Source organism: Cygnus olor, chromosome 9 (assembly GCF_009769625.2).
Source record: "Cygnus olor isolate bCygOlo1 chromosome 9, bCygOlo1.pri.v2, whole genome shotgun sequence".
In the NCBI taxonomy this organism is placed as follows: Eukaryota; Metazoa; Chordata; class Aves; order Anseriformes; family Anatidae; genus Cygnus; species Cygnus olor.
In genome coordinates, this window is record NC_049177.1 from 10123299 (window position 1) to 10150877 (window position 27579).

The 27579-nt window shown below is 51.8% G+C and overlaps 2 protein-coding genes across 7 annotated transcripts in view; one reads left to right on the plus strand and one right to left on the minus strand.

The window, feature by feature from the left end:
• VPS8 (VPS8 subunit of CORVET complex) overlaps window positions 1-5573 on the plus strand; it is an 84475-nt gene extending 78902 nt beyond the window's left edge. For all 6 annotated transcript variants that reach the window (XM_040567149.1, XM_040567150.1, XM_040567153.1 and 3 more), the window contains 2 exons: window positions 4188-4268; window positions 4953-5573. In XM_040567149.1, coding sequence (XP_040423083.1) covers window positions 4188-4268; window positions 4953-5099 — 228 coding nt within the window. In that variant the 3' untranslated portion in view covers window positions 5100-5573. The remainder of the gene's footprint in view (window positions 1-4187; window positions 4269-4952) is intronic.
• Window positions 5574-6418: 845 nt separating this feature from the next.
• C9H3orf70 (chromosome 9 C3orf70 homolog) lies at window positions 6419-27312 on the minus strand. The gene is made up of 2 exons (XM_040567176.1): window positions 26948-27312; window positions 6419-9622 (listed from the first exon to the last, which is right to left on the minus strand). Exons 1-2 carry the CDS (start codon window positions 27117-27119, stop codon window positions 9066-9068), a joined length of 729 nt encoding a protein of 242 aa, XP_040423110.1. The 5' UTR covers window positions 27120-27312; the 3' UTR covers window positions 6419-9065.
• Window positions 27313-27579: the final 267 nt, after the last annotated feature.

Below are 27579 nucleotides of genomic sequence, written 5' to 3' on the forward strand. Positions count from 1 at the left end.
AACAGAGATGCCAGTGTGCTTTCTGAATACTCCATACAGACAGTTCTCCTTCCTCCCCCCTCCTCAGTCGCTGCAGTACCTCACGTAGCAGCAGCAGTGGGGCCATCAGAGCACAGATAAGCCTCTCCTCTCCCTTGCCTTGAGTGGGAGCTTTACTCCTGAAGTCCAGCTAAGTTCAGCTGGAACCAAGAGACACCTGCCCTTCCCGTCCTGCTCCCAAGGAGATCAGAGGAGGGCTGTGGTGAGGCAGTGCTTCTGTTCCCTGCAGGTGCTGCTCGCAGCGCTGCCAGCCCCGAGGTACCGGCGCGGCGCCCACGGCTGGAGCCCTGCGCGTGCTGGCGGAGGTGGGTGCCGACACGCTCCCGGCTGCCCGTAAACGGCACCTCACGCTGCCGCGGTGGCCCTGGGCCGTCCTCCCAGCAAAGATGCTGCTCACTTGCAGCGCTGCCTGGCGTGGCCTGCACGGCCGGGTGCCCCACTCCTGAGGGCCGGGTGCCCCGCTCCACAGGGATCGCCTGGGCTGCGTCTGTCCTGTACCAGGGGCACGGATTCACAGCGGCATGTCTTTGTTCTGTGAGGAATTGCCTGAGGTTTTCTGGAGTTTGTTAACAATTCTGTAACGACTGTGGGTCGGAGCAGAGCAGTAGCCTGCCTGCTTTGCTGTCCTTTCATTTGATTGTTCCAAGTTCCTGGGAGCACCACGAGAACAGCAGGTCCTAAACCTGGGGAAGAGCAGCAGATTTACTTAGCCTTGTGTGAAGTGGCTCATCCCACATTACTCCACAAAAGTAAAACACAAAACTCCAGGCGGGTACTGCTCTGTAAGGCTGCTTACTGGAGGCGTGGTGAAGTTAGCGTCCTGTCGCCGCAGGGGTGGGCTGGCAGAAGGCAGGTTTGGTGGCCAGTGCCTGTGGACTCAGCTCTTTAAATGAGGGAGACGGGTGTTGCTTTTATTCCTAGGAATCCCGAAACCTTCCCCAGGACTTCTGGCTCCATCTGTCCTGTGTTACGAGGTGGCCCTCCAGGGTAATGTGGTGCAGCGACACGCTGTCAAATGGATGTAGCAATATCTTCTGTGGGAGCTGTGGCTCCGAGAGGCAGCACTTAGATGGCTCTCTTGGTGTGACTATTAACGGTGCCTCTGCTTACAACTGTGGCATGATCTGCTTAGCTTAGGCACGAGCTGATGATGGATTTTGTAGCTGTTAAATTAAAGATAATTGCAGGCTTAGGAGGGTGGTGTGGTGAGTTCCAGAGGGGGGTGGAATACGTGCAAGCAAAATGTGCTACAAGAGATTAGCATTATAGTGGTGGGATCTCTGTACAACAAAAAGGAACCCTTCGGGTTGCTGGCCCAGTGTCTGAGGGGGATAAACAGAGTCTCTTGGATTCTGCACTGAGTCTGAGACCTTCCTGAGGCGGTGCGAGGGCTTGGCTGGAAATGGCTTGGAGGAGCTGAAGTGATTCAGAGCTGATGTAGCCCATAATGAGCTGACTGGCCCCGGGGTGGTGCCGGAGGCCGTGGCTGTGTTGGGGGGTGAGCGAAGGAGCTGAGTGGATTCCACTAATGCCTGAGTGCTGATGCTGGACTCTGAGAGCCTGCCTGTAGCTCTTGAATGGAAACATGCCTTTAGTGACACGGTTAAAAAAGGAAGAGGCCTGACAGCAGCCGTTCCCATGGCAACAGCGAGAATTGCCTGCAATATTTCAGCTCATCAGCCTGGAGAACAGCCTGATTGATAGTTACATATGCGTGGTAGAGAGATAACAGAAGAGGGGAGGCCAATTATATTGCATTTTACTTGTCCTTGAATGCCTGTGGCCACAGCAAATGTGGAGGGCAGTTTTTCCTTGTTCTTCTGTTGATAGTCTTCTTTCTTGGGAAAAAAATAAAAATAAAAAATGACCTGCATGTCCCTTGGGAGTGCCTGTACAACCTGTCAGCTGCAGATATGTGACCCTAACAGTCACAGGCTCTCTGGTTCAAAGCCTATGCCATCTGTGCAGGGACTATGAACATTTGGCTCCTTGACTGGTGATTACAAATAGTTATTTACAATATAAATAATATCTTGGGAGGGGAAGAAATGAGTTTGAGCACAAGCTCCTAGCATGAGCGAGCTGTAGTCAGGACGTTGTTCTTCTCAAACAACTTGATGAGCATCTCAAAGGTACAACGTACAGTGCTTCAAGAGTAACAAACCTACTCAGGCTTCAGGAAACGTGTGGCAGGTTGGGCGCATCCCCCCCCAAGCACTGCCATGCCCTCCAGCTCTGCAGCATCTCCAGGACATTCACTTAGCGAAGAGGCAGGTGGATGCGTGCTGAGCTTCTGCCCGGGCTGGGCTTTGCTCAGAGCTCAGTAGGAATGGGGGCACGTGAGGGAGGAGATGCCAGAAGAGAGGGGCAGGTAAAGGTGCTGTGGGGGAGCAAACAACCCCACCAAGGCTCCGAATAAATCATTCCCAGATGGAGTTTCCCTGATACCAGCATCAACGTGACTCTGGTGCTGCAGGGGCTGACGGGCTGCTGCTGCGAGGGAGACTTGTGCTATCAGGGAAGCCAAGGCTGGTGCCAGTGCCTTGTTCTGACTGGTGGTCGTGTGCTCTCCACGGCGTTTGTGTGCTGAGTTTTGTCCATCATAACTTTCTTTCAAAGCGGTTTGTTTTGGTTGATTTTCCTCGTGCAGTAGCCAGAAGGGTTCCTGCACCAGGTTGCTGTAGCGTGTGCTTTATTTCTGCACATAGCACTGGGAGTCATCTTCACAGAGCTTTTGAACATGCTCCTTAAACACGCCACAGAGCATGAGGAGCATAAAGGCAGCTGGCTGCTGCAGCACTGCAACCCCAGAGGAGAAATCCTCCCTGGAGAAGGGCCTCGCGGTGGCAGGAGCCACAGCAGCCAGAGAGGAGCAGGATGTGCCCGCCTGGCAGCTGCCCTGCCTGACTGCGGGGAGCAGCGGAGCTCCACCTGCCCTTGTGGGGCCAGTTCAGCCTTCAGCCCAGCTGGCCGCGCTCCTCGAAGTCATGCTGTGTCTTCAAATTGGGCTGCTTCTGTGGCCAAAAAGTTAAGGTAAATTCAACTTCAGTGAGCAGTCGCTTGTAGGACTGTAGCATTTTGGGTTTATAGCCTTTGGGAAATGTGTTTTAGGGAAAATATTTAAGAATGAATATTGAATGTTCCCTTAAAAATAGATCCCCAGAGACGACAGATGCCAGATTGCTGCTCATGAGGGAGGCTGTTCTCCCTGGCTCCTGTCGTAGTTCCTTGATGATGCTTTTGAAACAATCAAAATAGAAACAGCGTGATGTGGTGAAATGGAACAAACCTTACGAGAATCCGTGATACTGTGTCATCCATCCCTCCCTGGGATATTTAAATAACGCCTTTTAAAGCAGTTCGAGTATGCATTCCGCCCTTTCTGCCTAATAATTTGCTGCAGACTGTGGCACCTGTGTTTGTATCTCTGTTACCCTCACCCGTGGCGCTGTAGCAGCCCCCAGAGCTGCACAACAGCAACCCGCGCTGCTGTGGCTGGCTTCCCAAGGGACGTGGTTGCCACTGGCGCGTGAATCGCCTCCTCTCCCCACACCCTTTCTCTCCTCATTTCCTAGTTTTTAGTCCACTAGGGGAAAAGCAGACCTTAGGAGAGAGACCATTAGCAGATGATAGTCATTTGAGCAGTTGTCATTCCCAGTCATAGCCCCGCTCGGGGGCTGTGCCTGATGGCAGCGTGCTGCCAGGCTGGCTGGGAGTGAGCAGGACCTGGGGGACCGCAGAGAGAGAGAGGACTGGGGGAGCTCGGGAGAGGCTGCTCATCCGGGGATACCCCTTACTTCTCTTCCCAGCTGGCTGCAGGGGAGTCTTCCCATCCCCTTTTCTTCCTCTCTTCCTTTCCTTTTTTCTTCCCCCAAAGGTAACTTTGTCTGCAGTCAGCTACAGCCTCCATCCACCCAAGTCATTGTGCATACAACAGCATCTCAGTATCCTTTGTTCAACAACAAGGTTTCCTTTCCAAAGTCACACAGTGCTGCACGCAGTGACTTACAGACAGAGGAAAGTGACCTTTTTTCCCCGACCGGGCTGCAGACTGGCTGCTCTGGGCCCAGTGTCAGGGGCAGGGATAAATTTCCGTATGTGAACTTGGCATCTTGTTGTTTTTGTAACCTTCTCATTCTCTTCACCAGACAGGTTCAGAGTCTGTGTTAGATCCTCAGCAAATCCAAGCTTTCGACCAACTCTGCCGACTCAACCGAGGAACCTCCAGAGTACGTACCACCCGTTTTCCTTTCCATTCTCAATTGGTGCGGGGCATTTTGCATGTTGCCAGGCCTCATGTTAGAACTGGCAGCGTGGGCTTTGGCATTTCTCTTGGGTTTCATTTAGTTCTGGCAATTTAGCGTGCACAGAGCTGGCTGTTCGACATCACAAGGCATCCATGCTGCCTCTGGCCTCTGGCAGCTGAGGGAATTCACTGGCAGCGCAACAGTGGAAATGCCTCTGGCTCTGAGGCTGGGCCTGAAAGAGTCCACGGTGTGACACTTCTCGGGTTCTTTTCAAATCCGTGTGGCTCCTATGCACAGAGGGTCCCCTCCTACTGTCCCCTGCATGCTGCCCTTCTCGGCCCAAGCAGGGCTGCTCCCTCTGTCCCTGGCTTTTTCCTTGTGCCTCCTGCCTGTTCTGGCTGCGGTTGTTGGCACTCTGAGCTCTTTCTGGGATTGCTTTTCAATGATGTAATTTAAAAATAACCCAGAGACACGTGGAAAGTTGTTCAGCTCAAGACTGTTGTGCTGCAGAGTTCTGTAGGGTCACCGCACACAGCTTTTTCTTCGCGCGTTAAGGTTTCTCTAACTGCAGCAGGAGATGATCCCCACGAGCTCTCTGAGTCCTTCTGCACCTTACGCGAGCGCTTCAGGGGCCTCAGGTGGCGCTGTCTGGGTTTTGTCTTGCAGCTAGCTCTCCTGACAGAACTGTCCCGCACCCATGGTGAAAAGCACGGGCCGCTCAGTGTTGCGCACGGTGACCCCGCCGCCAGCAGCGTCTTCCAGAATGAGACCTTCCAGCTGCACCTGGCGCCCCCCCCGCTGGTGGAAGAGTAGTGCTCCTGCTCTGCAGGGAGCTTTTCTGTGACGATGCTGGAATTTCCCCGCCGCTGCCCTTCCCAGAGCCCTGTGTGCGTGCTGAGCCTTGCTGGGCACGTGAGGGTTTGCAGCAGCAGGTGACCTTGTGCCGCCGCTCACCGAACAGAGCGGCAGCTGCGGGGCAGCTGGACGGGAAGCTGGGAAGCCTGGGGTCAAAACCGAGCATGCTGAAGCACTGCAAGCACTGGGGCCAAACTGCGCTGACCTGCAGGCTTGCGGCAGCACCCGTAGCTTTGCCAAATAACTGTGTCCTCTCCGCTCCACTGGAGGAGTGTGCCTGTGGCACAGCGTGCCCCGCTGCCGTGTGCGGGGTTTGAGGGCAAAGAATGGGCAAACCTGGGAAAGGCTGTGGAAAGCAATTCACATGTGAGAAAACGAACCTGAGCACAGCGTGTTCCTACAAACTTCCATTAAAAAGGCCCTTGGTTGAAATTGGGTGTGTGAGCTGTGTGCCTGGGGAGTGGGTAAGAGGCTGCTGGTGTGGCAGTGCTGCTGGCTGCTGTTTTCTTGGTACCATTACTGCTCAACTGGTAGCAAAAGGGTGCTCCGTGGAAGTGGCACAGGAGCCACAGGTGACAAAACAAAAGCTGCAAGCCCTGCTGGGCAGCTTTCGGTTCTGCTTTTTGTCTGCCTGCAGTTCTGGCTGGCCTGAAAGGGCCGCGGGATGGCTCGGTGCAGTCTGAGGCAGGCCCTTGGGTGCTGCAGGGGGAAGAGGATTGGTGCGACTCTTACTGATTGCTGAAGGTTTGTCACTACTAAGCTCAACTCTTTTTTTTTTTTTTTTTTTTTTTTTTTTTTTTTGTTGAACACCAAGCTGGGGAGTGTTACAAGGTGAGGCTCAGCATCTGGTGGCACCTTTATCAGTCTACTCACAGAGTGGCAACCTAATAGCAGTGGTGTTTCTGTGTGGTCACCTCTGGCTTGTGAAATGGCGTTACCGGGTTCATGACCACCACCTCCTCTCTTCCTGTGTCTGTTTTGGCACTAGCACTGGGATGTGTTGGGATAACACCCCCTTGGTGTCCCAGCCAGCACACCTCTGAGCTGCAAAGTCTTCAGATACCTGGTACCCGAGGCCAGGCTCCGTGCCCTGCAGGAGCACAGCACCAGGCAGGTGGAGCTCCATGTGCAGAGCTCACCCGGAGCCGCGGGACTCCTCCAGGCATTTGGTACGTGTCAGGTAATGCCATCTGAAGCTGTGAGTGAGCTCTCCTTTGTTGGAAACCCTACAGTGTTTCACTGTATTATGGGAAATACACAGTTAGGACAATCAGAACTTGAGTTGTTTAGTATTTTATTAAAGAGGAAATATACACACCTCTCCCTGGTGGAGTGGAGCAACTGGCTCAGGGCAAGTCTCCTACAGCACATCTACGCAATGTTTGTGCAAACAAAAGAAATCACGTTTCTGTGAGGAGCGTGTTTCTGATCTGGGGTGCGTGATGGAGCGCAGTGAGAAACCTGCCCCTGCGCTGGCTGCCAGGATGCTTTCCAGAACTAGCCCTGTCCCACACCAGGCTGCTCCTCTCAAGTTTTACAACAGAAGGAAGAGGCAGCTTATTGTGCTTGACATCTGAACAAATCCTGGGTAGGAGACACTCACAGCTTGTGAATATTGCTAATTACTTTACAGTTAAGAAAGAATGTATCCTGACGACAGTGATATGAACCTGCAAGACCACAGGACAGCATGGTAAGTCTTGGTCATAAACACCCAGCCAATCTCACTGCATTCGCAGCAGGTGCCCCCGAACAGCAGCAGGAGGCGGCGGCCCCTCCTTGCTGGCAGAGCAGACCACGGGCGCTCTTGCAGAGCAGGAAGGTCCTGGTGGCCTTTACTGTGCACGGCACCCGCAGCGACAGCAGGTGAGGAGCACCCTGGCCTCGGGAGGGGCCCCGGACGTACCCATACCTGCCAGCCTCCCGTCCTCCCAGGAAAAGGGAAGGCTGAGGCAGACCAGGCACCAGAGCGAGTGTTTGCAGCTCTCCACTCAGATTACAATTGAAAGATTAAATATGAGTAAATGCTGTAGGCTTATACATAATGCTTTCTTCTACCTTACGAGATGTGCCTGAATGGTCAAAAGACACTAAAACATTGTTAGAAACCTTAGTTAACCAAGAAAGACAATCCCGCCCTCAAAAAATAAATAAAACCTTACTTAGTTTTACTACAGCCTTCGTTTAAATGCCCTCAAAAAAAAACAGGATACTTAAGTGCCTTGTGAGAATGTATCTGTTCATGCAATGGCCCAACTTCCTCATTTAACAAGCATTGCACTTTTTTATATAATTCATCAAAACTATAAAACCTATTATTTTTTGTCTGAAAGTGTTAGTCTAAAAAGTACAGTATTACTTTATAACCATTTATGGTAAACTCCTAGCACACGCGCATGTGCACATACACACACTGTTGCCTAAATGTTTTCTAAAGATACTGATTACAAAGTGTATAAAATTAGTAATACATTGTCAGGATACAGTGAGAGATGAGCCATCCTATAACATGGACTATAATCTAGCATCAATCACTAAACTGTACACGTTTATACAGCCTTATATTCACCGATGACTTTTGAAACGTAAACAGCAAGTACACAAAGAAATCCAGTAATGCTGTTGAAAACAGTTATTACTGACTCCAACTGATTCAAGCTGACTGAAATCTTCTGAGAAAAATATTTTTGTTCCGTTAAGGAGGGCTGAAACAAAACCACCAGCAGAACAGCTCTTTCTCACCAGCTATGCGAGCAAAACTTTAAAACCTGCTCTTGAACTGGGTGCAGAGGAGAGTGAGCCGAAGCTTCCTCACTCAGCATGAATGGCCGTGGCTGCGTCTGGACAAGCACACCCGCTACATGTGCCTGGGCCACCCCACGGGCACCTCCGTGCTGTCCCCGAGCTCTGCCAACACAGTGGTGTGGCTGAAGTACTTTGTGTTTTAAACTTTGTTTTACTTCAGGCAAATGCAGGCCCTGAGGCCTTTTGGTCCTGAGTGCGCGTGTCCGGCACCAACAGCACAGGAGGAAGCAGCAGGCAAAGCTGAGGGTGGATTTTGTGTGTTTGGAGGTAGTCGCTTCCCTTCACCTGTCGTTTTACACCCCGGTCTGGAATGGTATTGGTTAGACTGCTGTGCCTCCTCCCTGCCTGCTCTCCCTCCTGCTGAGCTGCAAAAGCCAGATCCCCTTCCAGAGATCCACACAGAGAAGGGATCTGGGCAACTGCTTGGCCTCAGGAGCAACAGTTGCCTTTTCAGGAGATTTCAGAGCCTGACCTAACTCAGCAGATGCTCGGTGCATAGCCTGGAGAAAAGTTGGAGGCACTTTGTGCGTTCTCTAGCCTGCCATACCAACCCACTGGAATAGTGGTGCCAATGCGTTCGGGGAGGGTCGCACCAACACTAGAGAAAAGGACCGGCACTGTGGGAGGCCAGACAGAGGCAGGACGAGCCTCTTGCTGCTGCACCTCGCATCGTTCATAAGAAAGAATAAGGACAACTTGGTTTTGCTGCTCACAGGCGTGCTGCACCAGCTCACCCTCTGTGCTTTGAAGGCCCACTGCAAACATCCTGACAGCTGAAAACATCTCAAGCGGCATGTCCTCATATGAGAAGTAACATAGGATGTAACCCAGACCAAGAAAAAGGCCTTTTTCAGCGATAAGAGTCTTAGGATTTATCGCTACCTTATGTGCAGGCATGGCAGGTCTGATCAGGCTGAGAACACGTTAAAATTGCTCAGGCTGCTGCTAGTTCACCAATATGCAAGTCCTGCGGCCGCACTCCCATGAGGGAGGGATCTGAAATATCAAGTGCACTGGAAAAAAAGGGATTGTCAGAAAAAAAACAAAAACAAAATATAAATACTACAAAAGCAACATTACTGAGTGGGAACTGGACTGATCTGGTACCACCTTGTCGGATCACACAGTGGTTTCTATAGTCTCAATCACTTCCATTTCACACTGTGAGGGTGACAAGAGTGGGCATTCATCTGGTTCCCAGCTGCTATCCGGGCTGTAATCTTCTTCTGAACTTAGCTCGGCCACCCCCTCCGTGTCCTCATCGCACGACTCCATGTAGTGAACCCCCACCGCGTTGATCCCGGAGTCCTCCGAGCTGGAAGGGGACGAGCAGTGATCTGTTTTTGGTGTATTGCTCTCTTTTGTGATTAAGGCGTTGCGGACAGAGACTTCCTCGGCCTTTGTCTTGTGGGGCACGGGGGGAGGCTGCCTCTGCACATAGCACATCTTCCCGTTGATGCATTTCACGCGGTAATTGTCAATGAAGAGGTCTGCGATCGTGCAGAACTGCGGGGAGGCGGGGGGCAGAGGGGGCTGGAAGACGGGCGCAAATTTCAGGAAGTGCTCGGTGAGCGAAACGGCGATCTGGATCGTGTTCGTGGACTCTCGAGGGCGAACAGGGATCTCAGTGCTGGGAAGCTGCTCCACAGGTGTCATGGGCTGATAGACGTATTTACCTGCGGGGAAGGCAGAAAGGCAGCATTTAAAGACTTCAAGTTAGAAAGAAGCTGATCAGGTGGTGCCCGCCTTTGGCAGTTAGTAATAACCTGCAGCTCCTGGCAGTCAGCAGCTGCTGTTTTAGTGGCCTCAAGGTGTTTTTTTTTTTTTTTTGTTCTCTCCTGGTGCAAGGTCTCTGATGCTTAATATTGTACTAAGCACAGCTTCTCTGGCCCTGGTCCTGCTGCTCTCCCTCTCACTGCTCCCAAGACGTCTGTAGGAAGTCACCAACTCGACCAAATTGACTCCAGGGACCCAACTCCACAGCTGAGAAGTGGGGCAGACAGCAGCTCTGCCTGCGCGCCTTTCTGGGGAAAGAAAATTGCACAGACGCTCAGAAGACGCTTTTTCTCCCCCCAACCAAATGCAGAGCGGTTCCACCAGAAGTCTTTCCTACAATGATCTACCTTTTAGATTTTATTATTACACTTAACGATGAGTCTCCTCGTGCGCACTTCTATGTTCTTTCTTTCTGAGTACTAACGCGTGATTTTCTGTTACAAACCAGAGCATTCACACATGATCGCAACTGGAATTTTAAGGCAGAAAATAAGGGAATTGCTATGCCATAGAAATGCCTTTAACTTTTTGATTATCTGGTTAAATAATAAGAAAAATAGGATTATGTTGGCTATATAGAGCTGAACCAAGTGTGAACTGAAGAGCACAACTGAAATTCTCTACTAAAAGAAATAAAAAGAGAGCAGAAAATCAGTACTTTGTTAGGAAAAACTGAGAAACCTGAGGCTATGCCAAGACTGTAAAATGCTGCATTTTATTTGCATGAAGCCTCTGCAAGATTCATGCCTCCCCAGGAGGTTCACACGCTATGAAAGCACACATTTCCAGAAGACTTGCAAGTAGTGGGACTCTCAGCAGAGTTTTGATGCAGGAGTTATGAATATCGCCAATACTCCTTTACAAAGGCCAAAAAAGTATCAGAGCAACAAGGGGCTGCTCTGATGCTTGAAGCTCTCAGGGTAAGGAGCAGAAAGGCACCAAGTCTCACCGCAGTAACGGCCTGGCTGTGCTGGGACGAGGCGATGCCTCTGCCTGCCCCACGTGTTTCTGTTGGCGGCTCAGAGGTAGTGCAGCCTTTCCTCCTGCATTACCTGTTGCTTTGGAAATTCAGCGCGGTGACTGTGTTTCTGCTCGGAGCAGCTGAGCACAGCCTGGACCAGTGACAGGCGAGGAGGGGACAGGAGAGGACGGCTTTCCTCTGCCCCGCGGAAGGGCTCGCTCTGCCATGCCTGCTTGATAAGGAAGCCTATCCTCTGCCCGGGAACCCTTCCTGGACACACGACCAGCGCTGACTGCAACAAGCTCTCAGCCAGCGTGGCGCTGGCACTGGGATGGGCGAAAGGATCCCAGCTCCTGGCTGTAGCTGTTGCTCTGCCAGCCCCAGCGAGCCAGGGCCCACACACAAGCTGTGCGCTGCCAGCCGGGCTCCGGTACGTCACCGGGGAAACCTTGAGCACTGGAGAAGGCTCTTCCCACCCTGCTGTGCCTGTTGGTACTGGAAGGGGGACAGCCTGCCGGAAAGCAGGCTGCACTCCGGGGCTGGGGCTCCCGAACCCGTAGCGTCAGAGGAAAGGCCCCAAAGAGCATGGGGCATGGGAGAAGCACAACGCATGGCCAGCAAGGCAGAAAGTGTGCTCAGAGGAATGGGCACCAACCACGCTGAAAAGAAATCCCCCCCACCCACCCCTTGTCATGCAGCCGGAGGGAACAGCCACCAGCCAGGCAGCGAGCAGTGAGAGCGCTGCAGTAAGTGGGCCGGGGAAGAGAACATTTTGTGAATAGATTTGACCAGCTTCACTTGAATACCTCATCAAGCAGTTTTCTCCTAGGATCTGCGGAATGATAATTGTTAACAGAACTGCTGGAAAAGCTCAGTGAGAATAAAATGGTATTTTTTTTTTTTTTCTCCTACTTGATTGTGGCTGGATGGCAGTTAGGAAACACACAGCCATCCTCTCCTCTTGCCATCTTTTTAACATAGCGTGGTCTAAGCTCGCTGTGTCTCAGAGGACTTCAGGGCAAGCACCAAAGCACTGAAGGCATCAATCCTGGCAGAACAGAGTACTTTCTCCTCCAGAGCTGGCTGCAGTACGGACATTGCTGTTCTGGCAGCTGCCGGGGCCACGGTCTCCTGGGCCCTTCTCAGCCCCCGCGCAGCACAACGGCGCTGAGACAGAGGCTGGGGTGGCCGGGCAGGCCTTGCCCTCCCCACCCCGCAGCACCCTGTGCCTTCCTGCCCACCACTGAGCTCTGGAAATCTTTTTTTTTTTTTTTTCAAATTAGCAAACATTAAACACGCTCCTGTCTTGCAAAGCGACCCAATGAAATGACTGCTGAGCACGCTGCTAGCTGGATTGGTGGCCAATAAATTCAGCTCACAGAAACTGAAACGCAGCCCACCTGGGACCAGCGAACCTTCGCCCAAAACCACGAGGCTGTATTGAGGCAGATATTTGGGCCGCTTCTGCGTGGGCTCCTGTTCCCTTCCATTGACAGCCAAGGGTAAGACACGCAACTGGGAAAAAAAAAGTGTCTCAACTCTTCTTTTGCACCAATTCTACTTGAATTGTCCAAGTAGATAAGATAAGAGTCTTAGGATTTATTGCTACCTTATGTACAGGCATGGGAGGTCTGATCAGGCTGAGAACACGTTAAAATTGCTCAGGCTGCTGCTAGTTCACCAATATGCAAGTCCCGCGGCCACACTCCCATGAGGGAGGGATCTGAAATATCAAGTGCACTGGAAAAAAAGGGATTGTCAGAAAAAAAATATATATATATAAATACTGTGTCCAAGTGTCCAAGGACAGCACTGGTAAAGATCTCAGTGGGATGAAGAATAAGGGTTTCTGTGCAAGGCTCTGACCGTCCACTCAACACGGCTGCCACGTGCTGCCAGAGAGGCTGGGGGAGGAAAAGCAGAGCACTTAAGCCACGGCAGCTCACAAGCACAGCATTAAAGGAAATCAAAGATTCATCCAATTTTACTCTTTTTCCTTTAAGGAAGATGGTCAAGGAAGAAGCTCACTGACAAACCGTGTTAGGCGGAGGATACACGTGCACGCCCTGTGCTGTCTCTCACCGTTTGTCACAGAAGCAGAGATTTGGATTTTCCCAGCCAAGCTGGTGTCTGGTAACTACAGCACTTCAAACCCCTGGGCAGGGCTTACAGGTGTAGCCTGTGCTGGGTTTTGGAAAACAGAAACCCGATCACGTGTGTGGCAATGCAAGGCCCTGGCTGTGGTCACGCTTTGGCTCTCTTCGAAGCCAGGCTGAAAAGCACAGGCAGGAGGACGTGGGAGGAGAGGTCAGGGGAGCCAAGGCAGTACTGGGCATGCGGCTGCCTGTCAGAGCTTCACAACAGCACGGGGCGATTCGCTGCGTGCTTCAAAACTGCCACGCTGGCACTAATTTCAGGGTAGAAGAAAGCAGCAGCTAGTCTGTTAGCAGAGGATTTCAAGCCCGTTTGTGTGACCTGACCTTGGCTGGAAACATTTCCTCGCAGTCCAAGGACAAGTGCTGCCAGGGAAAGACAGAAATCACCTAAAGGGAAAATTTTCCACATAAACTGATTTTCTGCATTTCTTTAGGATTCTGTTATGAATTTGTTATTAAGTTCCAGCGAATTTTAGGGCCAAGCCTGTTTATTTTAGATGAAGCCTCTCTTTTATGAACGTGATCAGTTACCTCTGTTAAAAGGTGCTGGTACTCACAGCTGGAGCTGTCAGAGTGGATCACGGACAGGGCTGTGGTAATAGCATCGCTTATAGCTCCCTACCCTACATAATGCATGTAAATGCATCAACCATGATGCGGATGCTATGAAAAATTTATGCAGAAATTTAAAAATAAGATTGCCCACCCACTACAGCTTGCAGGATTGGCAGCAGTGTCTTTTTTTTTTTTTTTTTTTTTAACAGCAAATTACCCCCAAAGCACAAGTCCCACCTTCTTTTATAATACATGGTGGTCTGGTAAAAGCCCCCCTGAAATAAGCAGAAACATTTTTGCTGACTTTAAGCAGCTGGCAAAAATCCATGATAAAATAGCATTTTGAGCACCTATTCTGACACGTTCCTTTTAATGCTCTAGCATGTAATTTATTGCAGCTTTATTTCCACCAAGTCAGTTGGAGAACTCTGAATTGAGCTCTGCTGATGAATGTTCCTGTAAATTACAGTGTTTTGCAAAAATACAGATGCCAGACCGGACACCGCATCGCGAGTTGTTTCCTGGGTCAGTTGCCGCTCCTGCCTACGCAGAAGACAGAATTTCAGTGAAGGAAAAATACTGCACGTGGTGCACGCGAGGGTTTTTCTCCAAAAAAAATCAAACTCAAAAAATAAAAGTTCTGTGAAAAGCAGCTTGCTGCAGTTGCAGAGGTTTGGGAAGACCTTGAGCACTGTAAGGCTGCTGCAGAGCAAACGCTGCGGCTCTGGCTCTGCGTTCCGCCGGCGTGGCACAAGGGCTACGGGAAACATCACCGGGTTTGTCTCCCAGGTGTTGAACACTAAATGCATGAAGCCAGGAGTGCCAGGATTGTTTTCATGGTAAGTCTCAGTTATTCACGACAGCCGTATGTGGATGGATGATATGAAATGCGAGACAGCTGAGAGCCCTGGGAAGCAGGTACGTCGGCTACCCTTAGCTGTTTGCCACCACCGAAAGCCTGCACCAGCCCCTCGGCTTTCTGCGGCTCCAGGCTCACCGAGCATGGCTCTGCGTAAACACTGCGCCTCTTTGTCTACTGCTAATCACACAACGCCAGCGGGTTGTGCACAACTGCAAGGAGTGATTGTTTTTCCATTGCTTCATTATTCAGCCAACCCTTGTGAAAGCCTAAAAGCCAAATCCCCCAGATAATTAACCCCCAGAGGCCAGCAGCAGCTGGTTATGGCAGAGTCCAGCGGAGCTGCAAGCCCTGGTGTGAGGCACAGAGCTCAAGCAAACAAACTCGTCCCGCTTGGGAAACATTTTATCCCCACAAAGTAGACGTACTTCCATGTACATAAAGTCTCTTTGTGGTATTGATTACCAGAGCTATGCGGTTGATTGATTGGAAGCCGTATTATGGTGTCTCCTGAATATAAAAAATAAATAAAAGCTTTTAGAAGTAAGCCATGAGGTCATTGCTTTCTGTTTTTTTTGCTAATTGAGCAGTCGGCATGCATCTTTACCAAACAGACACAGCAGTAATTTCCGTGGCTAATACAAAATAACTTAACCATGAAATAAGCAGAGGTGCTGCTTAAACACTTAATTCTCCACTTCGCTTCGTCCCAGCATTCTAGTTTACCTCTGACACCGATGTGCTTGGCATGGTAAAAAAGAAATTAAAACTTCAGCTTTCAGCAGTGGGGTTTCTCATAACAAAGCCCCCGTCCTCACCCTCTCAAAATGCTACCTCGAAGGATTTTTGCTAACAGCAACATGAAACGTCCCACACTTCAGAAAGATGATAAAAGATTGTTCTGGACCTTCTGTTGTGGGTTTTACACATCTCAATCAGCAATACCTATGGTGTAGCAAACAGCTGGTTGCATGCAAGACGTTTAGACATCTTTTAACCAAAACAAAAGCTTTTTTCATATGTATGCTTTCTCTTGCAGCTGCTTGGACAAAGATTTCTACACCTGCCAGTTCACCTACTCTCCCAAAATCTGCAGGATTAATGACACCCTGCCAATTGTATGCTATCTAACTAAAAAAGCCTGGCTCAGTTCAACCAGTGCAGCTCAGAAACTGCTCCCGTGCCTCTGAGCTGGCTGAGCACCGTGGTGAAAGCATGGAGCTGAGGGGTGCTAGAGGAGAACGGGCTCTGGTTGCAAAGCAGATTTCACTGCCTTTGGACGTGGTGTACGATTCGGAGAGGCTGACGCTGTGACCAGGGCAGGGCATGTGGGCTGACACCACGGCAGCTGTGTGCTCCTGCAGTAGGGGTGAGCAAAGCGTGCTGCAGCTGCCCACCACGGGTCCGCAGCGGAGAGCGGCTGGTTCGGTTCTGGTGGCTTCTGCTTGACGCTACTACAGCGGCGTAACGGCGCCAGCGAGCCTTGGTTGCAGTCAGCCTGGAGGCTCGCTCGTGTCACATGCGGCACTGCCACTGTCGTATCTCACCTAACACCATGGGATGTGTCAGGAACATGAGCCAGGGAATAAGCCACCAGGGAGAAGAAGATTTCAGGACACTGAGGCACTGTCAGCTTTACAGTACCAGCTCAAGCAGAGCTGAACTGTGCCATCGGTGGCTGCGATGAAGCACGACTAAAATGCTTGTCAACACTGAAGCCTCCTCATATGTCAAGATAGGGAACGCCTTAACACAAGTGATACTCTTGCCTTGCACTTCTTCCAAGCAAATTTGCAAAGCATGCAGAGATTGTTCAAACAAATTTCTACTGCGGCGAATGCAAACAGAGCATGCAACGCGCTCCCAGTACTTCTGGCGTAGATGGCAGGCACAGTAAGGGATCGCAGAAGACACAGGCCAACTCCACAGAGGAACACCGGTTACCCCAGCACCACTGTGGAAGAGGTCACGCAGCCGGTAAGAACACTGGGCAGCGTTAGCAGGCTCTGCCCTTGCAGCCGTGTGTCCCCCAAGCAGCAGCACAAGCAGCCTCTTCTCCCAGACACAGCTGCACCAGAGCACTGACACGTCCGTCCCGCTCCCTATCTCAGCCAAGCACAGGAAGGAACCAGCCTGGCGCTATTTCTTCAGTGGCTCCCCAGCGGTGATCTCGTACAGTTGCCAATTTTCTTCTTATATGAAGCAGAGGTGTTCCCTCTGATTGCTGTATAGTGAGAGACAGCTGTGACAGCCCTTGACTTGATGAGCCGTAAGCTTTTCACAGAAATCTACAAAAGGGGAAAAATAAGAAAGTTTTTCTTCCTCGTAACGTGTACTTTAATGCCCTTTTGCCTTGATTCGTTTTAAATACAAAAAAGGATCATGATCTTCCATGCTGTGAGTCTTTCAGGGTTTTCTGCACACTTCCACTAATAGCAGGTAACTCAAATGCAAACAGACACGGAGCTTCGTATTACCGTCCCTGCTCTTTCCTCTCGTTTCTTGTACGGATTTACCAGCCTTAAGGAAAAAGCAACACTGGAGGATTTAGAAATGTTTCATGCAGCTATCAGCCCTCATAAAGGGGCCACATTTGCTTACTGCCTGTTACAAGGGGACACAACAAGGCACAACACGTGTGCGGTCCAGAAGTAATGTGGCAAGGGCTATGTTCATCACAGGTACTGCTAACCACAGCCCGGCACACGGCGGCTTAGGACACAGACACGCGACATCCCAGGCACGAAGCGCCGCAGTCCATCTCGTTACCTGCATGAGCACAGCTGGCCGCGAGCACAGCAGCTGAGCACTGGCCGTCACGATCTCAGCTCTGAACCCAGTATTTGCCTTCCACCATCCCTTCGCACAGCTGCTCTGCAAGGAGGAGAGCAGCCACGTTTTACACTTCCCTGAAAAATGTTATCCCCCAACTTATGCTAGATATTTGTTAAATTCAGTACAGAAAATAGCAAAAAATGCCTTAGTGTTAAATATTTATTTTACAAAACCATCCCTGTGTACCATCTGCTCAAGATTCAGCATCCCATCACTTCCATGCAGACAGCCAGCGTGCTGATATGGTAACAGAGAAGGATAACCACAGCTCGGTGTCAGAAGCTACCTACGAAGAGTGAAGGCACATCCTGCTACGGAGGAATCGCAGGCAGTGGGGAGACAAGTACCTGCCCTCCAGGGGCAGAGCACACCCCGCAGGTGGTGCGCCCGTGGTCTGCTGTACGAGATGGGAACACTTTCCTGCAAATTCTTAAACAAGCAGAACAGCTCGATGGTCCTTGAAGGGCAGTTCCTCTCTAAAGGGCCAGGTGCTCTGCCCCCACGGCAGAGCTGAGGCAGGAGGCTGTTCTTCGGAGCTCGGAATAGCTGCCGCTTGGCACAGATGCGTCTTTACGGCCGCAGTCCCTTTTCCTGGTGGGCTGACAGGAGAAACAACGGCATATGCGCTGTGCTGTACCTGTGCTGCTGCCTTCCTGTTGTCAGAGCACACGTCTCCTGCTGACAAGTCATCTGTGCCAGGGCCCAGCAGAGCGCTGGCCTTCTGGGCTCGACAAACAGCACGTTCATCAGCTTCATGGCTGGGGAGCACAGCCCTACTACCGATACAGACCACCCTTCTGACCTCAGTCTGTTGTTTCTTCTGGTGACCTGCACACGTTTCCATTCATACTTTACTCATCCCAATCTTTGTATTTCTGTTACAAGGCTCTGCAAAACCTATTTCTGAAGTATTTAACGACCTACTCTCCCTACTTACACCCAAAATACGCCACCAGAGCTGAGGCACATGGGTATTGGTGCTGACTCCTCCCTCAGAGGGGTTTGAGATTCAGCAATGCTCTGCAGGAAGATACGAAGCACCAGATACCAGAGGAGGAGGAGTGCCAGCAGGTCGCACAGCGTCCCACCGTGCCACGGCAGCCGGGCAGCACGGGGGAGCCAGCTGGGCCCTCATTGCTGCGGCAGGGCAGTAACACTGGCGGAGAGGTGGAAGCGTCACCCTCATCTCGCACCTGGAGCACCGTGCTCCCACAGCACACACACCAGCAGAGAGCACTGGGGTCTAGAGGCAGAGGGCAGGAAAAGCAAAGAAAAAGGGGTCTCCTCACGCCAGAGGGCTGCAAGAGCCCATCAGTGCAAGCTGGCAGTGTCCCAGCCTCTCAGCAGGAACAAGCAGCACTCCCCGAGTGAAGTGCAGGCACCTGAAATACGGCTCCAAGTCAGCAAAGGCGCTGAAATCTCACCACCGCCGGCAGCCACGCAACGAGAAGCACGAAGCAGCCGAGCACCCTGCCTGAGATGGCCGCAGGTGCGCTCCAGCATGGGCATCATGCACGAGGGCAGGCGGCAGAGCTGCTGTGACCGCGCCACGGGGAAACCGCTGCGGGGCCGGGTGCGAGCACACAAGTAAAGCAGCGCTTCTGCCAGCACGCGTGTGGGCTCTCAAGCTCTGCAGCCATCAGTGAGAACAGGAATACAAATGCATGCTCTGGTTAAAACTGTTTTACAACACAGGTTATATATAAATTCCAACTGTTACGTTGCTTAAATTAAAGTATGAGTATATTAAAAACAAGGTACAGTTGCCAAGCAATCAGACTTTACTTTTCCAGTAGGTCTCTGACCTCCATCTATGTGAATATACTGAACTACTGGCAAAAACACCTCTCAATTGCAGCAACTGCACTTCTTGAATTCTGTGATCAGGCCCTATACAAAAATTGCTTCCTGGGAGATTGCAAGGCATTCTGAAAACATGCTCCGTATCTTATGGACAGATACATTCACACAGGTGCTGGAGTAAAAACCACAGCACACTGAAACAGGGTCACTTTATATACACAGAGAGGGAGAGACAGACTACCTGGAAGCCAACCTACCACCAACCAGCTTTCTGCATTACTCTAAGCTGATGCCATCCACCGACGGCTAAGCCCACACTGTCACAGCTCTCACTTGGAGCATCTCAGAACGTGAGCGAAGCATTTCGGATCTTGTCTTTTACAGAGACAGAAATTCCCGGTATAGACTTACCAACATGCAGAACGAAGTTAACAGGACTTGAAGTGACTCACGAGGTGTAAGGCAGCTTTGGGTAAATTGCGAGGCATTGCATAAAAACACCCCAAGATGCCCATTCTGTACGAGCCCGGCTCTGCTGGCTTCATCACCACAGGCAGAGGCAGAACGTGCTCCTGATGAGCTCCCAGGTGCCGCCAGGGGACTCGGGGTCCTGTGCCAAACACCTGAAAGCACTCATCAGTGCTCCCAGCAAACCTGAGCACACGCTCAGCTCTGCAGACCTGCAGGACAGGAACCACGAAGATGACAATCTCGTGATTCAGGCATAGGGCAATGCGAGGATATGACCACGGGCTGCAGTGAAGACACTTGAAACATCCATCAGCAACCACAAGAGTAAAGGTAACACATTAGAGGGCACCGGAGCTGTACACTTTTGCATTTAGGCACCCAAATTAAATATGCTTACAGAATCAAACAGGAAAATCGACTTCCTTGCTTGCAGAGTCCAGGAAGGAAGCCGCACGTTTGCCAGAGGCACTGGAGCTCCAGCACACATTTCATCTGTGAGCTGTTACTCTGCAGTGAGAAAAGTGCCTGGAGCGTTTTCCCAGAACGAAGACCTTGGAGCAGGAGCAGAGGCTCAGCCTTCATCACAAACCCTTTCAGGAACATCCTGAATTCACAGCCAACCACGCCAGCTGACAGGACACAACATTAATGAATTCTCCCTCCAAACTGCTTGCTTTTGGAATAAGACAGCCACAGCCTCCTCATTTCAGGCTGGTCACAAAAGCTTCACGAAAACAGCAGGTTAGCCCTTCATGCAGTTACAGAAGAGAGGTCTCCTTTATCCACAGCTCTCAGCAGCTTTTTGCAGCAGCTCACGGAGTTTTGGGCAAGCAGACATAATTTTTTGTGAATCATGCTCCTCGGATGGACAGATTATGAAACACAGCCTCATTGTCAGGCATGGCAACCAGGAGGTTTTGGCTAGCACAAAGCACTTTGGTACACAAGGCTCCTTTCTGTCAGGACTTCTGGAGAAAGAAGTGCAACGATTTCTATTCGATCCTGTATGAGGCACAGAATTAGTCCTGCAAGATGTACTTAGAGCACGTAACTTGAATTCAAAGCTTTTCTCGTGGTCTACTCCTGTTAAGGGTTTCTGTTGGTAATGATGATGATAATAGAAAAGGAGCAGGCACATCTCTAGACATAACTGTGCATCACAGAAAGGATTTCAAAATGAATGCCAGCAGGTTCTTTCAAAGGCACTGATGTTTCCACAGGGTTTGATGAAATCTACACCTTTGGGTTCTCTCCCCAAGACACAGCATTAACAGTCTATTCATGCTGCGATTTGGGGATTATAACTAAAACCACAGCAACAAAACGCAATCCAGGGCCAGAAAGGTGCACCCGTGAAAACCGGCAGAGCGCTGCTTACCCTTAGAGTTACACGTCAGAACGCATTGAGCTGACATTCCTTTCTTCGTTGTGTACAGCTCAGCGAAATGAAGCTAGAATATAATAGGTCTTCAAAATACAGGTGAGGAGGAGATGTTGCACAGCCACAGGCAGCAAACGCTCGTTAAGCGTGTTTCCCCAGTACAAGCTGCCAAATCCACCTTTCGGCGAGCCTTGCCAGGTGCTCAGCATAGTGCCTTGCTCGTGCGCAAGCATTTTGTCCAGATAGACTTACACCGGATGGATGTTCAAATCCTTTTCGCAGCAAACACAAAAGAAAAATGGGTATTTCTTCTAGGCTTTGTAATCATCCTCCCACCAAGACAAGCCATTTCTCAGAGAACACCCAGCCCCGAGTTCCTGGCCCAGCTGCTCCAGTTCCCCTTAGGCAGAGCTCTTCCACAGCTAAAAAGTGCGAGCTACCCCCAGTATTCAGTCTCATGATTTAAAACACAAGCATGTTACAACTCCTTTTCCACATTTACCCACCAAGTCAGTCCTCAGGACATGGTTTTGTCCTGTGGAACAGCACCGCTGGAGATTCAAGCTGCCCCCAGTGGTGTCTGGCCGGGACAGGCCAGCCCACGCCGCCTGCTGGAGGAGAGCCCACCTCCAGGTACACGAGGCGCCGTCAACGTGCTGCCCGCAAGAGCCACCGAAACCACCGCAAAGAAAACCCACCAGAAGAAAAGCAAGTCAGTCTTTTGGAGGTCTACAGCACATGCAGTGCTACAGAGCGCCCCGGGGCTGTAGCTGCTTCCCGAACGCAGAGAGATCAACAGAAGCTGGCTGGCAGGCAGAGCCAATTCTCTTTAAACCCGCAAGCTCTGTCATAGTGCACTTGAAAACCTTCAATAGACACTTTAGCTCACTTACCAGTGCTCTGTTACAGGAAACAAAGGCTGCCTTGCTGATTCCCTGCTTACAGTTCTCACAGGCAGGCTGGGGTCTGAATAATTGCACGCGTTTCAAAGATTGTCGGAGCCCTGCTGACGGCTGCTGTCTCTCCAGAGGTGGGGGAGACACCGCGGAAATAGCACTTGGTACGTACACTTGGTGCGTAGCACCCAGCTGCCTGCACGCTGCAGAGCGGGGCAAAGGACCAGCACCCGGCACGCGGGGCCGGGACGTGCCCGCTGCCAGGAGCGGTGGGAGATGCTCCGTGACACACAGCCGCAGCTGCCGCTGTGGAGAGGAAAATCAAGGCTGGCCGAGACACGGAGATCTCACCGGTTTTGCGGGGTGGAAAATTAATGTTTTTAGCTAAGAATGTTATAAAGTAAAAACACCGGTGTGTCAAGTAGAGAAGGCTGTCAGAAGCAAAGCTCAGAGTACTCCCAGGTGCAGCGAGTGTACTGACTGGCTTCGCTCCGTGGCAGCAGCTGTGGGAGACCGACCATCACCTCTGGCTGCCCGGGCCCTGCAAGAGCGACCGCACACAGACCCAAAACCACGGCCGGCTTGTCTGCCCCATGAGACCCCCATGTGCCCACGAGCAGGCAATGAGGAAGCGATGCAGCCAGCTCTGAGAGCAAGAACTCCTGGCCTCCCTGTCACCGCGGGCAGCCAGGCACGCAATTTAAGTACGCTTGGGTTCTTCGTCCCCGCAGTGTGCGCTGGCACGGCCAAAATCAGAGGAGCGCTCCCCCCTGAACCGCCCGGAAAACATATGCCCTTCTTGGCATGCCACCTGCCACGTAAGCCCATCTCCTCCTGTTGGCCGAGGAACGACAGGGTTTCTTGCCAAGCTGCCTGACCTGATGCAGACCCTGCCAGGTCAGGATTCAGCTCGGGGCGCAGCGGTCCTGTAAGGACGTGAGGAGCGCCACGGAGCAGGGAGCCATCGCAGGGTGCAAGGGTGGGGGAGCATTTGTACCTCTAAAAACCTACACTGCCCCCACAATCTGTTCAGAGATCTGAGCCTAGTGACTGTTTTTCCTTTCTGACCACCCAAAGGAGGCTCATGGCTCTCAGCCGTGCTCTGTTTGCTTTCCTGTAGTCGGCGAGAACAGCTGGATCTGGAGAAGCGGCTGAACACAATATTTATTTGCTGCATCAATTTTTCAATGTAAGATATGCAAGAGGCTTTAAGTAATAAAGGCCTGCTTTTTGGATGCTGAACCTAGGTAAAATAATAAGCCACAGAGAGACTAATATACGGTAGCAGTTCCTGTCTGTTGATACGACTGCTGTGAAATGAATGTTGTGAAAGCGTTATTCGTGACGGATTTCTGATAATTGCAACACGGCATACTGAGAGTTTTGCAAGGTGTTTAACGTACTGCAAAACATTCGGACAGAAAATAAACCCTTGCAAAGGAGTTACAACACAATGCCCTATCTTTGCACTGTCCAGGAACGAAGCCAATCCTGAAATCATACCGAGTGCAATGCCTTCTCTGATGAGCTAGCTTTTAGGAAGTGAGATGAGAAACCACAGCCGAAGTCCAGCTGTCAGGATGGAGGTAAGCCCCAGCACCTGCCCCCTTCAGACAGAAGCAGTGACACCGTGCAGGCAGGAACCACCATGCAGGCAGCAACCCGCTGATGGGCATCGCAGACAGCATCAGCACAAATCAGACCCGCAGTGGAAACCCAGAGGCGAGGAAAGGAAGGCGAGCACCTTGCCGCAGACCTACCTCTGTTGGGTGTCGTCTCTTTGGAAAAACTGAGCAATTTAAGGCTCTCACCCTGCAGCTAATGAACAAAATCCCACAGGGCTGCCAGAGGGACAGAGGAAGGGGAGCAGGGGGAGTCCCCCTGGCAAGGGGAACGTGCACAGGCTGAAAGGTGCAAGCAGGAGCAGTGTGTAACAGGACAAGCGTGGGACAGACATTTTTTAAACCAAAAAAAGATCGTCCTTGGGTAGCACTTTCCGCCCTGTTGCATGGCCCCAGCAGGGAGGGCACCACAATGCCTGCTGCAGCCAGCTACAAGGTACTCTCATCCTCCAGGGCCCCTCGTTGCACCCTCTGTGCTCCCACCCCACCACGTGCAGCCTCCCCCAGGCGCTGCATGTCGCACGTGTGTGCCTGCTTACAGAGGTTTCATTTGGCCCACTAGCGAGCCACCTCCCTCCTCACCCAGAAACCTGCTCCCCACCAAGCACCAAACAGCGACAGTGACCTGAAATAAACTGCCAGGCTCAGACACAGAAGTCACAGACACAGCACCTGAGGTTTTTGGAGATGTTTGGACGTAACAACCAGTCTCTGCGATCCCACCTGCCAGCTACTATTGCCATTTTACAGCCTGGGAAACATCGGAGGTAAAGAGAAAGCTTAAAGGACTGCTTACTTCAGAGCGTGCCACCAAAAATGGCTTTGGGGAATTCAGACTAGGTTCTTTCTCAATTATTACTTCTATAGCCAAATGGCTCAGAAACGCTGAATTGTGTCTGTCACTGAAGTAAGCAGATGTGATGCTGAATACACATGAGGAGGCAATCTACTGCCTGTAGCGGTGGTGAGTTTGTGTCATTTTTCAGTGCAAGTGCACTTCAATCGAGCTGACATCCTCCAGGACCGTGGACACCAATGGAAAATAATACTGCACGGGCCATTTTAATTGACGTTGGGATTCCTGTGCCCCTATGCAGCTCTTAGGAGTCACAGCGCAGCACTTTCAAGAGCCCTCTGAGGATTCCTAAGGCAGTATTACAGCACTGTCTTTATGGAAGATAACTTCCAACACTGCTTAATTACATCGCTGACCTCTATACCATCTTCCATTATAGGCCTCGTTCTTACCCCCTTTTAAGCCCAACTCCACTCATTTTGCAAGAGCGGGATACAAAGAGATCCTCAGCTCAGACATTTGCATTAGGAAATAAGGGGGCAAGAAGGGAGCGTACTTGTTCCTAGCTTTCAGATTAACCAAGAACACAAGGTATGTGACTTCCTTCATTTAAAATGACAGCTTTGTAGGACAAACACATCGGAAAGTTTCCTTAGCTGTAAAGGGAGAAATTAAGAAAAAAGTTTGTACTTCTTACAAAAGCTACAGTTATTTTTAGTTCCTGTGATTGCCACAGGGAAGCTAAGGGTTGGACGGCATCTCAAGAAGATGTCCTTCCAGGAGGGAATCAGCTCTATGTCACTCCAGGAGACACCGGTCTAAGCCCTCCCTAAAGGCCTCCAGTGAACGTGACTCCTCACTTTCTGAAGCACTCTGTTCCCTTGCTTCATTTCTCTTGCTAGTTAAAAACATGTTTTTTACTACCAAGCCTAAACTTTCCTTGCCACAGGTAAGTAATAACTAGTTATCTTCCAAGTCTGCGTGGAGAAGGACTAGAACACAACTTCCTTTCCAAGGCTCCGTTTATCCTTTGCAAAGCTCATCTCCCCTCCCTCCCTCGGTGCTTTTACAGCCCAAGCAACGGCTTTGCTTTTGCACCCCCTTGTAAATCCTATTTTATGCACCGAGCGCTGTGACCTCCTACAGAACCTCCCCAGTTCTCCTACAGTATTTTTGAAGTGCAATGCTCAAAACTAAACCCATCAGTCTGGTTTCATCATTACTGAGTTGAAGAGACTAATTAAATTGCATGCTTGCAATGTTCCTGTTAATGCATCCCCAGTGAAGTGAAGGCTCGGGTTCTGTTTTTGGATTTTCTACCACAAAGGCCTCCTGCTGATGACGCATATCCAGTTTGTGATCCATCTTAATCCCCAGATCCTTCTCTGCAACGTCACTTCTCCAGGTGTTCCCAGCTCTGCAATTGACTTCCCCATCCCAGGACCATCCCTGCTGATTTCCGACAACATCTCCAGTTTACAAACACCATTTTGAGCTCTGATCTTGTCCTACGGAGTGCTTATGAGCTCAAATAACTGAAACCACAGAAATTCTGGAAAAGAAAAATACATCTAGGTCGTAACTTGAGGGCCTTTGTGTCACTGACGAAACGCCACTCGTGAGACATCCCTGTCCATGCGCAACAGGCGACTGTGACACCTCCAGACATAGCCAGTTGTCACCACACAGCACTCATTTCAGGGAAACCAAACTGGTTTCAAATGAGCCCCAAATCAGGGGGACATTCCTAATCCATGCATTTAGTTCAAATACAAGCTCTTGTCCAAATAAAAGGTGCCTTTTTAGGCAGACCCTTTTCCCATTAAACCAAATTTGCAAGAACCACACGAGTGGGAAATCCACGTAGGAGTTTAAATTACAAAGAAAGGCAGTGACAGACTGAAATGGAGAACAGGTTGTCAGGAGTCAAGGGACATCCTCGGCAGCACCCAGCAGCCCTCACACCGAGGTTCAGCTGTAACCCCGTCCCTCCAGGCTTTAAGATCTCCGCAGCACAACATGAGCCAGGTCCCTAGCTCCATCACCATTTTCTGACCTCAGGCAGACACGCTGGTTGGAAAGCCTGCTCATCAGGGAGATATGTGATTAATTATGCATTGAACTGTCTTTGGCCACCCCAGCCTCCATGATTACCCACATTGGCATCTCCAAGGCAGACATTAAAGTTGTCGGGCACCTTTCCGACAGAGTTGGCTCAGCACTGCGTTCTGAGGCAGTAACTATCTGTTGTATCCTGCAGGGCTACTTCTCTACTCAAAGCATTTTAAGTCGCACATTCCTACAATAAGTAGGATCACAAAGCGTGGGAATGGGAAGGAAGCCCCCAGCCACAAGGACAACCCCAGGGGACGAAGCAGAGTGCAGAGGCTTTCCCTGATGCTTCAGCACCGGCAGCGGTGCCACGGCACGGGGCTGCCTGCAGCAGGCCTCTGGGCAGCCCCCCGGCTGCTGCCACTGCTCCTTGGGAAGAAACCCATGGGATGGGATGGGATGGGATGGGATGGGATGGGATGGGATGGGATGGGATGGGGGGGATGGGATATGGGAAGGGACAGGAGGGGATGGGATGGGATGAGAAAGGACAGGAGGGGATGGGATGGGATGGGAAAGGACAGGAGGGGAGGGGATGGGATGGGATGGGACAGGATGGGAATGGGACAGGAGGGGACGGGATGTGGGATGGGAAGGGACAGGAGGGGACGGGATGGGATGGGATGGGATGGGGCGGGACGGGATGGGAAGGGACAGGAGGGGATGGGACGGGGCGGGACAGGACGGCAGCCCCCGGGCAGCGCGGAGCCGCTCCCCACTCCCCCCCCCCCCGGGACCGCTGTGGGGCCGTTTTGGGGCCGCGGGCTCGCTCACTCACAGTGGCACCATCCCAGGTGGCAGCACCAGTGCAGGCGGAAGCAGCGGCCGTGGCTGTGCGTGGCGCAGAGCGAGAGCCCGTCGCAGGGCTGGAAGTCGGGTCTGCCCGCGCAGCTGCGGGCCAGCGCCTGAGCCTCGTCCAGCTTCTCGCTCTTCGCCGCCGCCCCGCTCATGGCGCCGCCGCTCCGCCCGCAGCCCCCGCGCCGCAGCGGCCAGGAGGAGGAGGAGGAGGAGGAGGAGGAGGAGGAGGAGGAGGAAGAGGAGGGGAGCAGCCGCACGGCAGCAGCAGGAGGAGCAGGAGGCGCCGAGCCGCAGCGGGGACCGCCCGCGCCACGGGGGCAGCGCCGCGGGCAGGGCCCGGCCCCAGCCCCGACGGCTCCGCCCCGCCCCGCCCCGCTCCCGCCCGCTGTCCCCGGGGTGTCCCCGGTGTCCCCCTGTCCCTCCCGGTCCCCTCTCGTCCCCCGCAGCCCCTGTGCCGCCCCGCCCCGACGGCTCTGGCCGGGGCAGGCGCGGCTGGCGTTGGGGTTGGGGTTGGGGTTGGGTGCTCCGGGGTTCCTTCCCCAGGCTCCGTGCTCCCAGGCAGCCCAGGCAGGTCGAAGTGTTTCTCCCCGCGCATGCTGTGATTCTTTAAAC